Source organism: Cucurbita pepo, chromosome 20 (genome assembly GCF_057944985.1).
Source record: "Cucurbita pepo subsp. pepo isolate OVF chromosome 20, ASM5794498v1, whole genome shotgun sequence".
Lineage (NCBI taxonomy): Eukaryota > Viridiplantae > Streptophyta > Magnoliopsida > Cucurbitales > Cucurbitaceae > Cucurbita > Cucurbita pepo.
This window is the reverse complement of record NC_141817.1, coordinates 30,678-43,743: the sequence shown is the minus strand read 5'-3', so window position 1 is coordinate 43,743 and position 13,066 is coordinate 30,678. Positions and strand designations below refer to the sequence as shown.

Genomic DNA, 13,066 nt, shown 5'->3' with positions numbered 1-13,066 from the left:
AATTTGGCTACTATGTTTACTCGCATTACAAATTGTTAAAATATGCCATTGACATCGTCATCATATACATTCTCAAAGAGGGTAGTTTATAAAAATCCATTATTTTCCCCTTGCGAATCTCGAGGAGAGTGATTCAATTGTAAAGTCGCGGACTATTTTATGATTTGACCAGTCAATTAGCTTCTTCTGCCAAGCTTAAAAACTCCTTTAGGGAGCAGAATGCAATTCTAAACATCAGATTAGATAATAATAACATAACCATTCATTAGTTACAGAAAGAAAACTATTTGATTGAAAAAAATTCTATGAAATTGATAGGCTATATCGGTATTCACTCCAAATAACGCCAAGAATCCTATTATGGTTTCATATAACTTCCACCAAATATATATATATTTTTCTTTTTTCATTGAGAGTTTAGTAATGGCAGGGTGCAAGATATTCTAGGCCGTTCGTTTTTGCATGATCTTTGGAAGAAAACGTCAGGAATCTAAAAATAAGTTAGACATACTAAGAGAAACTTCTATATTCCAATGAGAAGACTAAACCAGTTTAAATGAGCATACTTGCCATTTTATGTCCTCAAGAACAGCTGTTGCACCCCTGAACATCTGTAGGAAAAATTGAAAGAATGAACTCTTCAGGATGTTTTGTATCATGATTCATAAATGAACAAGACATAGGTTACAGTAATACCAACCGTTGACCCACAATCACCATCACCCACTTTGCTATCCCATTCATTTAATGCGTCCTTGAGATTGATCACTGCTTTGGCAGCTGCCTCAATTGCAGCCTCTAGGATGAGGCCTTGTTGATTTAGTTGAAGGGGTCCACCAAATGTCTAATTAAAGAGTACAAATAGCTTTGAAGTGTGGTAACTTTCTAAAACATTTATATAACATAAATTTGTCTCAGTTTAATTAGGGATTTTATAACCATACCTCCCCGTTCTTTGTAGCAAGAGCTGGTGGTGGTATTGGAACAGGTATTTTGGCAGGTGGGTGATTGCCTACAGTAAAGTACAATACCTCATTCAAATATCTATCCCATAGTAGAAAGAGTATCTAACCAAAGAATCATTAGAACAGAAAACATCCAAGTATAGAAGCAAAGTATATTTCACACTTGACACGGACCATCAGCACCAATGGGCCAACAAGGAGCCTTGGTTGCAGCATCCAACCGTTGCAAAACAGCTTGATCTGATTTCATGATGGTAATTGAAAAACCTGACAGGCATGCAGTTTCAGAGAACCTACCTTCTTCCTTTTGAAACTATCAATGAAAAGTTAACTTCTTGTTGAAGGAAAAAAAAAAAAAAAAAAAAAGGAACATTCTTTCACGCAGAAAGTAGCAAACCTGCCATATCAAGAGAAGTCATAAATGAACCAGTGTACATTCTGTCAACAGCCAACCCATGCTCTAGCTGCAACTTAGGAACTGCTTTCCCAGTTGCTATCATTAATTCCATCATTGGGGTAGCACCCAGTCTAAATTGAAAGGAAAAACGAGCAAATGAAGTCGTCAAAATTCTTACATCCTTGATGGTGCTTCATCACAAGATTCACAACAGAATAATATATTTCATATTCAAATACTACGAACAAGGTTTGAAATTGAATTGATTCTTTGGAGTACTATGCACTTAAATGTATGTTGCATGTCAAAATAATATGTGGTATAAAGACTGTTGGTTATCATTCTTTTTAGCAGTACCCATATATTGGACTTTATTTTATATTCATTTGATCTTTTATTTATATTGAGTTTAGGGTTCAAATTGATGAAAAGGTTGGCACTCAAAGCTAAATTTATGTTTTGAATGATCCACTTTAGTCATCAGATTTCAAGTTTACCACAAACGCACAAAAAAAAAAAAAAAAAAAAAAAAATATATATATATATATATATATATATATATATATATATATATATATATATAATAATAATAATAACACCCCAAATAGTATTAACAACATAGGGAGAGAATTTATTTTTATTTTTATTTTTATTTTTATTTTTTCCCCATGAAAACAACATAGGGAGATAGATTAAAGATAAAGGGGAGAATGGAGGAGAGGCAACACCAGAAGACGTAATGGAACTTGGCTAAGTCAAATCAACTACTAGATTTGTTACTGAATTAGTATGTGGTTTCTTACAAGCCAAGACACCAGCCAAATGTTGTTGCACTAATCTTCAACACTTCTGTATCCTTCTGAAATTAGTGGCATATTGCACTCTTATCACACGCAAGACTAATGTAAGTTTTACAATAAATAAGATTTTTGACTTATTTGGTCAAGGATTTCTACTGCCTATAATTTTGAAATGTAAGAGTAAGCCTTAGAAAGTTCACAATTGAGCTACGTTATTTGTGCTCTAATGCTTGTTTTTATCCCCAGCCGAGCATTGAGATTGATGAATTCAACCAGCCTTCATTGAGAGAAGGGATTCTAGGCTTAGGATTTCGAAGTTGCCTGAGGGTAGGTTTCTCAAAGTTTTTTTTTCTCATATCCTTTGCGCTCCTTCTCTTTCCACAGAGCCTCTGCATTCTCCTCTCTTTAAAAGATTAATTTCTAAGAAAGTGAAATGTTTTGTCTAGAAAGAGAGTGAACACTCAGGGTCGTCTCCAGAGACTTTTCTTTTGTGTAGGCCGTAATGATGTGTTCTTTCAAGGAAGCAGGAGGAGGGCCTCAACCATCTTCTGTGGGAGTCCCATTAGTTTGATCCCATTGGAGTTGATTTTGTAGGACATTCAGGGTTGTTCTGGCTCGTAACAAAAGGGTATTGCTTTATGATTGAGGAGGTACTCTTGAACCCTCATTTTCACGACAAGGGAGGAGAGGTCAGTAGCAAGATTTGTTTTGCTTTTTTGTAGGGTATTTGGCTTGAGAGGAACTTTAGAATCTTTAGAGGGTCTAAGAGATCGAGTGAGGATCTTTGGGAGTTAATTAGATTTAACTCGACTTTGTGGGTGTCCTCTAATTGGCCTTTTCATAAGTATAAGCTTGGCTTTATTCTTTTGGATTGGGATCCGTTATTGTAATTAGTTTTTGCAATTTTCTGTGGGTGGGCTTGTTTTTTGTATTCCCTTTAATAGTCTTTCATTTCTTTCAATGAAAATTCAAGAAGAAAACAAAAATCTATGAGGGAATAAATCCTACAAGTTTACCATTAAATAAACAAAGGATATAAATTTATAAAAGTAAAACCTACCTGAAGGTAACTCCAAAACCTCTTTACTTCATTAAATGAGGAAGTCTCAATCTAATTGATTATCAATCCTATCAAAAACAACTATTCATTATATAGTTCAAGATTTTGATGTTTCATGGGAAAAGATCCGTAGCTTCTCTTTCCACTTCTTAGAAACATTTTTCCATGCACCGTCAAGTATATAATTTTATATCGAACCTTTATGACTGACAGGAGTTCCTTTACTTTGGCATCCCCTCTTCTTTTAATTCTCTCCATCAAAATTGTGCTTCTTACCAAATTTATTTATGACCTAGTGAGACAGATTTTCCTTAACTACTGATTGCAGTTGCCAAATATATTTATGACCTTGAGAGACAGATTTTCCTGAACTAGTGATAGCATTTAAATTCATCCATATATTTACCTCAGTGAGGCATAATTCCTTGTCATATTTCCTCATATACTAGAGGTGATTAAGACTTAAAGGCACAATAAATCTCAGCGACCAATGATTCGAAAACTGCAAATTCAGCTATTTATTGGATTATAAAAGCCATATATATACCAAAAAGATTTTGATACTTACTAGGAGAAAAATTCGTCGTTTGGTAAACCATTATGCCAATTTATTTTAATTCGTCGTTTGGTAAACCTCAATATTTTAAACCTTTTTTCTAAAAAAAAAACATTTCTGTTTCTCCTCCAGTATAATTCCAGCCAGAGACCAAAGTTTCCACACAGTGATAGAATTTAATTTCACATAATTTTATAAGCGAAGAAAATTCTAGTGTCATATTGACAAATTTGAAATTCTCAATAACATGATGGTTGTTATCATAAACTAGGAGGCACATAACAAAAAAATAAGGTATAAATCTGTCGACCTACCCGTTAACCATGAGCACCACCCTATTACCTCGTGTTATTGGAACATAGTTAGTTTCCTGTAGATATTACAAAATTATTTAAGAACAAGAATGCCGGTAAAATTGAACCCAATTGTTCTTTTTAGGTAAAAAGAATTTTGAGATAACGAATGTACTCATAGAAATGTAAAATACAAGGTTATAAACTCTATAATGTATGTTTCGGGTACCCTATATAGCAAGACAACAAATATGTGAATTATAGATTTCCATGTCTAAAGACTCGAAAATATATGTAGTCACAAAGTTGATACATCAATCATGATATATAGTCCGTTAATAATAAACACATTATTTTTCAGGAAGTAAGAAGACAGAATCAAGGCATACAATACAATATACTTTTCTTTTTTCTTTTAAGAATCTAAGCTTTCACCAAGAAAAATAAAGAAGAGTCGACTTCTAACAGTTAATTATGAACAATTGCTCCACAAACAATACCAACATTGTTCTCAAGGGTCGGGCAGTAGCTGAATATTTTGAGGAGTTCTGCTTGAAACAACTTAGCAGAAATCGAGAAGCATCAAATTGCCAGATTAGTTGATGGACTGATAAAAGACATCAAGAAAAAGGTACTACAGCCAATTTATTACCTCATAGAAGTTGTGGCATTGGCAAGGAAGGTTGAAGACAATAGTTCCAGCAAGAAAATGGGAGTTAATACTAGAAGACTACCATGGGGCTGAAACAACAAAGGTACATGAGAAATGTGGCTGACACACAAAGAAATGGCAAACCGGTGGCCCCTCCACTAGTAACACTGATAAAGAAAAAGAAGAGGCCTTCCAACGACCAGCAGCAAGCAAAGAATATTGATGGCATGGGCACAAAGAAATCCAACATCTATAAATGGCCAACTATGGATAAGTGCTTTGGTGTAGACAACAAGGACGTCTATCCAATGAATGCTCTCAAAGGAAACCATAGCCATTTCAAGAAAACGATCAAGATTATGAAGAGGAGGCCAAAGAAGAAGTTTCTTACGTGGAAGCCGATGATGGAGAGCATTTATCCAGCGTTGTCCAAAGAATATTACTCACCCCCACAAATGATTCTCATCCACAATGACATGCTCTCTTTAGGATGCGTTGCACTATTAATGGTAAGATTTGTTATGTGACCATTGATAGTGGGTGGAGTGAGAACATTATCTCACGAAAAGCCGCACAAATTCTCCACTTGAATACGGATCATAACCTAAATCCATATAAGGTAAGCTGGATTTGAAAAGGTGGGTAGGCACAAGTCAACGAGATCACAAATTACTGGATTTTATTCCCCTTTGCTTATACCACAATCCATTTGGGAGGATCTTTTGATGGACTTTGTATTAGACTTGCCTAGGACACAAAGAGGATACAATTCTGTTTTAGTGGTTGTTGGTAGGTAGAGGAAGGTGACAATTTTTTACCTAGCATAAAACTTTGAATGCTCTTGCTATTGATAATTTGTTTGTTAAAGAGGTTGTTTGATTACATGGTATTCCTTAGTCCATAGTTTCAGATTGTGATGTCAAATTTTAAGACATTTTTGGAGGACTCTTAGGAAGAAGTTTGGCATAGGTTTGAAGTTAAGCTCGACGAGCCACCCACATGAGGCACAAACTGGGGCTACAAATCGAATACTTGATAATTTGATTTGTTGTTGTTGTGGAGACAAACCACGTCAATAGGATCTCGCACTTCCTCAACTGGAGTTTGCTTATAACCATATGAGGAATAGAACAAAAGAAAAGTCACCATTTGAGGTTGTTTATACTAAAATTCCTTGGACACTATTGATCTTGCTACATGATTATCTTCTTTGAATGTTCATCAGGAAGCAGAGGCAATGGCTGACCGAATTGCAAAATTGCACAGGGAGGTACATGACCATTTGGAGTCTGCTGCCACTTCCTATGCTCGAAGATGTTTGAGATTGGGATCTTGTCATGGTACATTTTCCAAAGTCTAGGCTACCCTCGAGTGTTCATGGCAAGCTCCATCAAAAGAAAATTGGACTCTTTCCCATTCTTCAACGCTATGGTACTAATTAATGCCTACAAGATTGATATTCCTTCGCAATTTAAGATACATTCCACCTTCAAGGTATCCCTCACAGCCTACCATGCACCTAATGGTTTTCAGCTAGCTTCTTAACTCACGGACAAGTTGTTCCAAGGGGGAAGGAATTGATGTAGTACAGGAACTACTGTATAGCTACTGATTTTTATTCCCCTGTTCCCATGTTTTACCCTCTGTTTTAGTAGTTTCTGGTTGGTTACCGTGGTTAGTCTTTATTTTTACAGCAAAAGTTTAAGTGTTTACATTCAGGTAAAACAGGTTTACCTTGGATTAAAAGGCTAGTTTTGTAGCGTTTATATAGGGGTTCCAAGGTTGGAATTGAGGTATTATTCAAATAAAAATTGATTCAAGTTTCTCCGAGAATTGTGCTACGTTACAGAACTTAATACAAGGAAACAGAAAATTGAAAAACTCCCCAGCTGGAAGTCGCAAGTTGACAATGTATAACACGTGACCTATACTTTCTTCCACCTAAGTGAACTAGAGTTCAAGAAAGCCAGAAAGCGTTGCAAGAGAAAGAACTTATACCATCATTTATCCTCTCATAAACTTATCTGGTTTCCTATTTCAAGTTTCTAGCTAGAAAAGTGAACATCTAGAAGAACACTAGAAGCACATAAATTCAGGAAATATAAGACCATCAAGGTGTTTCTAAGGGTATGATGGGTAATGACCACATTCATGGTGAAAGAAACGAAAAGCAGAGCTCATTGTAATAGTAAAGCCCTCTCCTTCCTTCTTCTTGGGATTGATTAGGGCAAAGGTGTGGACATGGGAATGATGAGATGCAGATCATCTTTTTCTTAATTGTTCGTTTATCATTCTGGGGATAAGTTATTTATATTTCTCGATTGATTGGATAAAAGAAAATATTGATCATGTGTGTGAAAGACTTGGAAGCTTAAGGTGGAACATTCACATTTTTAAATAATAATAATAACAACAATTTAAAAAATTAGTATACTACTAAAGCAATCTTAAGTAACAATAGAAGAAAAGAGGGTAACAAAAGCTTTTAGATATTAGTCCATGTTTTTCATTACGCAAGACTAGGTCTCTAGTTGTCAGTAGGATTTCTAGTCCTACTTCTCCGTTGAAATTCATTTTCATAATTGCAAATTTATTTCTTATAATAAAACAAGGGGGAGGCCTAAAGAGGATGTTCGTGAAGAGAAAAAGTTCTTAATAAAGCATAAGGGAATGTCTTGTTGTATACTTCTCGCCCCTTCTCAAAAAGATTGAATATGGGAAGAGATATGGCATGTCCCTAGGAGAAGTGGGAGAACCCTTCAGAAAAGGGACTATAATTGAATGTACCGTAGTTTCATTCCTATTTATTCATGTGTACTCCATTAAATGCTTGCTTCAGACTGTGATAAGAAAACAAGAACAAAAACTCTCTTTTTTGGCATTTAACAAGCTACATGTGCAAAGGCTGAGAAAACTGTGATTAAACTACCAGCATACCGGTGATAATATTTGTTTGAGAACATGAGATACTATCACGTCAACTGGCTGAAGGTCAGCCACAGCAGCACCGGGTTCACCATGCTGAAACAAATCAAATTTCTAGCTTAAACATGAGAAATCATAAATAGTAACAGTCATAATTCAGAGACAAAAATGTATTGAGCCCAAGTAAAATGAATGGAAGTGAAGGGAAAAAAAATGTTGAACGTCAGATCAAGAATCTTAGTTCTGTGAATTAGGTTCTCAGTCACTGTTATAAGGAGTGTAAACGTTTAACATGCAGAATAAGCACGAAGTGTTTAGCTTTTTCTATTTTTAATCAAAGACAGATAATTTTATACGGTAGGGTACCTAATACAAAAGAAGGGGAGATGAGATAGCCCCACAAGGCTATGGGTTAAAAGGACTCCCAGAAATGCTTTAGTTTTAAAGATAAGATAACTCAAATAATAACCTACAATTCCAAGACCAAGTTCCATTTTCCCTGGGCCCAAGCGATCTGATGTGACCTGGCCAGGCAGTGTGCAAACTGACAATGCGACTCCCATCGTTCCAATCATGTCAGCCGCATGTTTTGCTTCTGTGGCAACATCTAAAAGAGAGAGCCCTGCAGCAGCAGCAGCTCCAGCAACCTTTCCTCGATACAATTCAAGGAAAAATAATGTGAGCAAAAGAAGTAGTTGTTCCTGTCTGTATACTTGCAAAGAATAGAACAATAAGTTCAACGCTTAATATAATTATTGAGACTCGATAACACAATCTAAACCATGAATAGTGGAATAAAGAATTACAAAACATCCCTTAAAGAATGGGCAGAGGGTTAGCCTCCAACTAGGAATACTTGATACAAAAAGAAGTCTAAGCCCATCTACAAGCTCAACAGGTGACGTTAATGCAAAAACTTCCTTATCCACACACACACAAGAAAGAGAGAAGAAGAAGAAAAAAGAAAGAAAAGAAAAGAAAGCGTCATGATAAACTGAATTAGAAAGTATCAAATTCAAGATGAAAATATTGTCTTATTTTAAAAAAGTAAAAACAAGTTCATGTTATTTAGAGGTCTGACCTATCACAGGCAAGGAAACTATCACAATAATCTAATAAATACAGTTAATGAGGAAAAATCAGGTATCGTTAATGCATTGCAGGACCACTGCTCACATGATCAGCCTCTATTACTGCAGAAAGGCCTTGGATTCAACTGTCTTTTCCAATGCTCCTCCTACAGTCAAAGAAATTACTTTTCAGACCACTGAGATGCCTGTTGGCGATTCCCTTAACGCACTTGAGTCTTCTAAGTCCCTAAGTATTAAGAATTGTTTTATTGCAGCTTATCTCGTATGCTATACTCGAAGAAAAGTGCATCATTCCTCAGCTTCTCCATTCTCCAAGATTACTCCTTTGAATCCAATCAAAGAAAATGTTCAATTATTTTGGTCTCGTATGTTCAGAAAATTGTCCTTCAAAATTGCAGTCGACAAGAATTTAATGAAAAGATCATGATTGTATTTTCAGTGGAGTTACTTTTTCATCAAAGCATCCTACTCCGCATTCTCTTTCATATTTTGTTGATGAATTTGACATTGCGTCTTAAGTTAGTTTGTGTAGTGCGGAATCTGTCATTCAGCCTATGGAGAATAAAATTGATGATACTGGTGTAGAAGATTCTTTTGATGATGAGTTAGTGTCATTATTTCATGAAAGAGACAATGTCATCCCTAATTACTTCTTCATCAGTGTCCGGAAAATTTGATTCTCTTATTGAATCTTGTGGTCTTGAGATGCGTGAAATTGCTCCAATGGATTCATAAGGAATTCGTTTTTTATGCTTGTTTGTTCTCTTGAGGTTTGGGTTCAGTTATTTTCTCTTGGTGTTTTGGGCTCAATTTTGCTTCTCCTCTGGGTGGTTTTTCTATTTGAAGATGTCTTTGGATCCATTTTCTGTGGGCGGGCTTTTGTGTTGTGCTTGGTTATTCTGGCTCTTTTATTGCTATTTCTCTTTGTTTTGTTCATCGGTGTTCATTCAATCTATGAATTTCACTTTTTTTTTTTGTCCATTATTGAGTCTCAGTAGTGGCTCATATTGTGTTTCATTCAGTTCATTTTTTCACTCCCTTGTGGAGTTTATATCTTTGAACATTTGTCTCTTTTCATTTATTCAATCAAAAGTTCTATTCTTCTTTTAAATAAAAAAGGAAAAAAAAATTACAATAACGGTTTACAATAAATATTACTAGAAAACATAAAACCAATACTCCCACTCAAGCTAGTTTGAAGATGTCTTCCATAGCGAACTTGTTTATCAAATTATTGCATATTACTCTTGCATTAATTCTGTTTTATAAAATGTTTATCTATCTCAATATGTTTGATCCTATCAAGTAGAACCGAACTGTGGGTTATGAAGATGACAGTTTTGTTACCACAGTAAATATGCATAGGTATTCTTTAGAGAGCGTCAACTCCTCAAGAATTCTTTTTATCCATATATTCTCACAAATACATGGACTAAAAACTCTAAACTCTACTTCACACTACTTCTTGTTACTACATTTTGTTTTTGGTTTCTCCCGATAACTAGGCTGCCTCCAATAAAAGAGCAATAACCAAATTTAGATCGCTATCTACTATACCATCTTGCCAAACAGAACCAATGTAAACTTCAACTTGCAAATGACCAAACTTTTTAAACAGTATCCTTTGTCTGGATTGAGCCACAAGAGCGTAGGAAGTGGCTTACCATGCTCAATGCAAAGGCAATATCAGAACGTGTGTGAGACAAAGAAATGAGTCTATCCACAAGTCTAATATTTCTCTTTATTTTTAATCTTTTCATCTGATGCAACTTGCAACTTCAATTCAGCTCAATAGGAGTTTCAACTATTTTACAACTACTCTGCCACCAAGAAAACTTGTCTCTTTAAGTTAATAATATAATTCCTCTTATATTCGGCTAATAGGAGTTTCAACGACTCTACAACCAAGAAAACTTGTCTCTTTAAGTAAGTCAATAACATATTTCCTCAGGTCAACAAAAAATTCCTTTTTTGATCTAGTGAATTTCATCTCTAGGAAATACTTTTAAAGTAACCAGATCCTTAATTTGAAATTTACTAGTTAGCCTTCTTTTCAAAATAGTCAATCTGTCTTCATCATTACCTGTGAAGATAATATCATCAACAGGCACAATCAACATGATAACTTTGTCATTTCCGCTGTGATTATAAAACAATGAATGATCTGCTTGATTTAAAAGAAAACCATTGCTAGTGACTGCTTCCTCAAAACATTCAACTCATGCTCTAGGCAGCTATTTAGGGCCGTGAAGAGATTTCTTTAGTTTACACGCTTTGTTATTTTCATCATCCATCTCAAAACCAAGAGCTAAATTCATAATTACTTCTTCCTCTAGATCTCCATAGAAAAACACATCCTTAACATCAAAGCGAAGAGGTCAATCTAAATTGACAACCTAGCTTTGAACTTCTCAACACTACCATTAGCATTACATTTTATAATAAAACTCATTTGCATCCAACAGATTTCTTATCCTTCGGTAAATTTACAATGTCCCATGTGTTAACTTGTTCTAGAGCTTTCACCTAGTACAAATTTCCAATTAGAATCATCATTCAAGGTCTTTGTATATTCGTTGAAACAAACAATTCATTTTAGTTGACAAGCATTTCACAAAAGAGAAAATTGATGCAAGTGTAATATATAACCTTTATCTTTTGAAAACTAACCCAATTACGATGTTCTAACTAATGGGCTTCCAAAAGGCAAATCAGACAAATGGATCAGCAACAAAATATGGAAGACATCAAACCAGCTATGGAGATCATTAGATTTTACTTTATAATGGTTGTAAATATTAGTTGTCCGTATTTAGTGATACTTATGATATCATTAGTCTAGTTTTTTCTTCATCGGTAGATGGTACTTTTCCTGGGATATAAGTGAGTTTACACTATAATTGCTAGAACAAGTTATATCTTTACTTACGATATTTAACCAAAACATTTAAATTGAATTGAAGACTAATTCTAAATCTTGCTAACATAAATCTGCATGGAAATAATTCCAACCAAAATCTAAACCACTTGGAAATATATATACAAACATACATATATACATGCATGCATAAAATGAGAGAAAGAGAAAGAGCACCAACCTTGTGAACAAGTACAGTCCCAGCCAAACCTCTACGGCCAGCTATACCTCGAGGTGGAGGCAAAGCACAATCATCCCCAACAATAACAGTCTTCCAGATCAAACAAAAAATAGTTACGTTTTTTAACAAGATGTGAACTTAGAAATGGTTAATAAAAATTATATTATTATGTCTTCTAACAAAAAAAAAAAAAAAAGCTTAATTTTAATTTGATTACCATTTTTACACATTTTCTTGACCAGCAGAAAAATGCGAAATTACCTCTACTTTATATCCCTCTGATTTTGCTTGCTCCGCAGCCAAACCAAAATTTAAACGGTCACCAGTATAATTCTGTGAACATTGATATCAACGCACTTCTTATTAAGGTGCAAAGGAAAATGTTATGCAACATGGTTACTGAGTGAGAGCACAAGATGGAGAAATAATCTTCTATGATTCAAAAAATAAATAAATATGTGTTCATTATCCCAGATCTTTTTACATACAATTCCTAGTTTCAATGAACAACAGACAACCCATTGCTCACGCGTTGGTTATCATAAATTCCTTAAATGTTGAGATTCGAGATTTTCATTAAGAAAAAACACTAGATTTTTTCTAAACTGCGGCAAAGACAGCTCCTGAGAAATATAAAAACTCCAAAAAGACAAAAGGCTCAAAAAAAGGGCTGAATAGAAGCAACAAAGAAAAATGTTGAAAGAACCTCCAACTAAATGGAAAACCCACCAATGAGAAAAGCAGAAGTGAACCCCAAACAAACAAAAGAGAACCACTAAACCAAACCTTCCCAAGAAGCAAAAGTACCAACCAAAAACAATCAAAGATCTTGAAGAAGTGATTGAGAAAGAGCATTTGCCTCCTTGTTTTCAAGAGGAAATTTCATTTAATTCAACCAACACTCCGATCTTCACTCTGCATCGATTTCACATGGACTTAAAGAGAGGCTTGGGAATTGTCAAGCCTCGAATCACCACTCAATTGAATGGCCCACTCACCCAACTTGAAGTTCATCTCAAACTCTGCCAATCCATTTTAACTTTTCCCAAGGTGATTAACTATTGAATTTCCATAACGACATTTACATTTCCAAGAGGAAAAGGAAAAAATATCACTCATAATTGTTAAATCAATTAACGATAAAATCACACCTTTGCAAGTTTTGTGCCCCTAAATCATATCTACAGTGCCCAACACGAGACCATAATCTAAGGATACAGATAATGGTA

The 13,066-nt window shown here is 34.9% G+C and overlaps 1 protein-coding gene across 2 annotated transcripts in view; it reads right to left on the bottom strand.

Moving 5' to 3' along the window:
• LOC111782820 (putative 3,4-dihydroxy-2-butanone kinase) overlaps window positions 1–13,066 on the bottom strand; it is a 28,098-nt gene that overhangs the window by 6,860 nt on the left and 8,172 nt on the right. For both annotated transcript variants that reach the window (XM_023663630.2, XM_023663631.2), the window contains 10 exons: window positions 12,099–12,170; window positions 11,838–11,927; window positions 8,122–8,295; window positions 7,661–7,744; window positions 4,093–4,148; window positions 1,363–1,493; window positions 1,140–1,232; window positions 945–1,012; window positions 701–844; window positions 571–611 (listed from right to left, as the gene is read on the bottom strand). In XM_023663630.2, coding sequence (XP_023519398.1) covers window positions 571–611; window positions 701–844; window positions 945–1,012; window positions 1,140–1,232; window positions 1,363–1,493; window positions 4,093–4,148; window positions 7,661–7,744; window positions 8,122–8,295; window positions 11,838–11,927; window positions 12,099–12,170 — 953 coding nt within the window. The remainder of the gene's footprint in view (window positions 1–570; window positions 612–700; window positions 845–944; window positions 1,013–1,139; window positions 1,233–1,362; window positions 1,494–4,092; window positions 4,149–7,660; window positions 7,745–8,121; window positions 8,296–11,837; window positions 11,928–12,098; window positions 12,171–13,066) is intronic.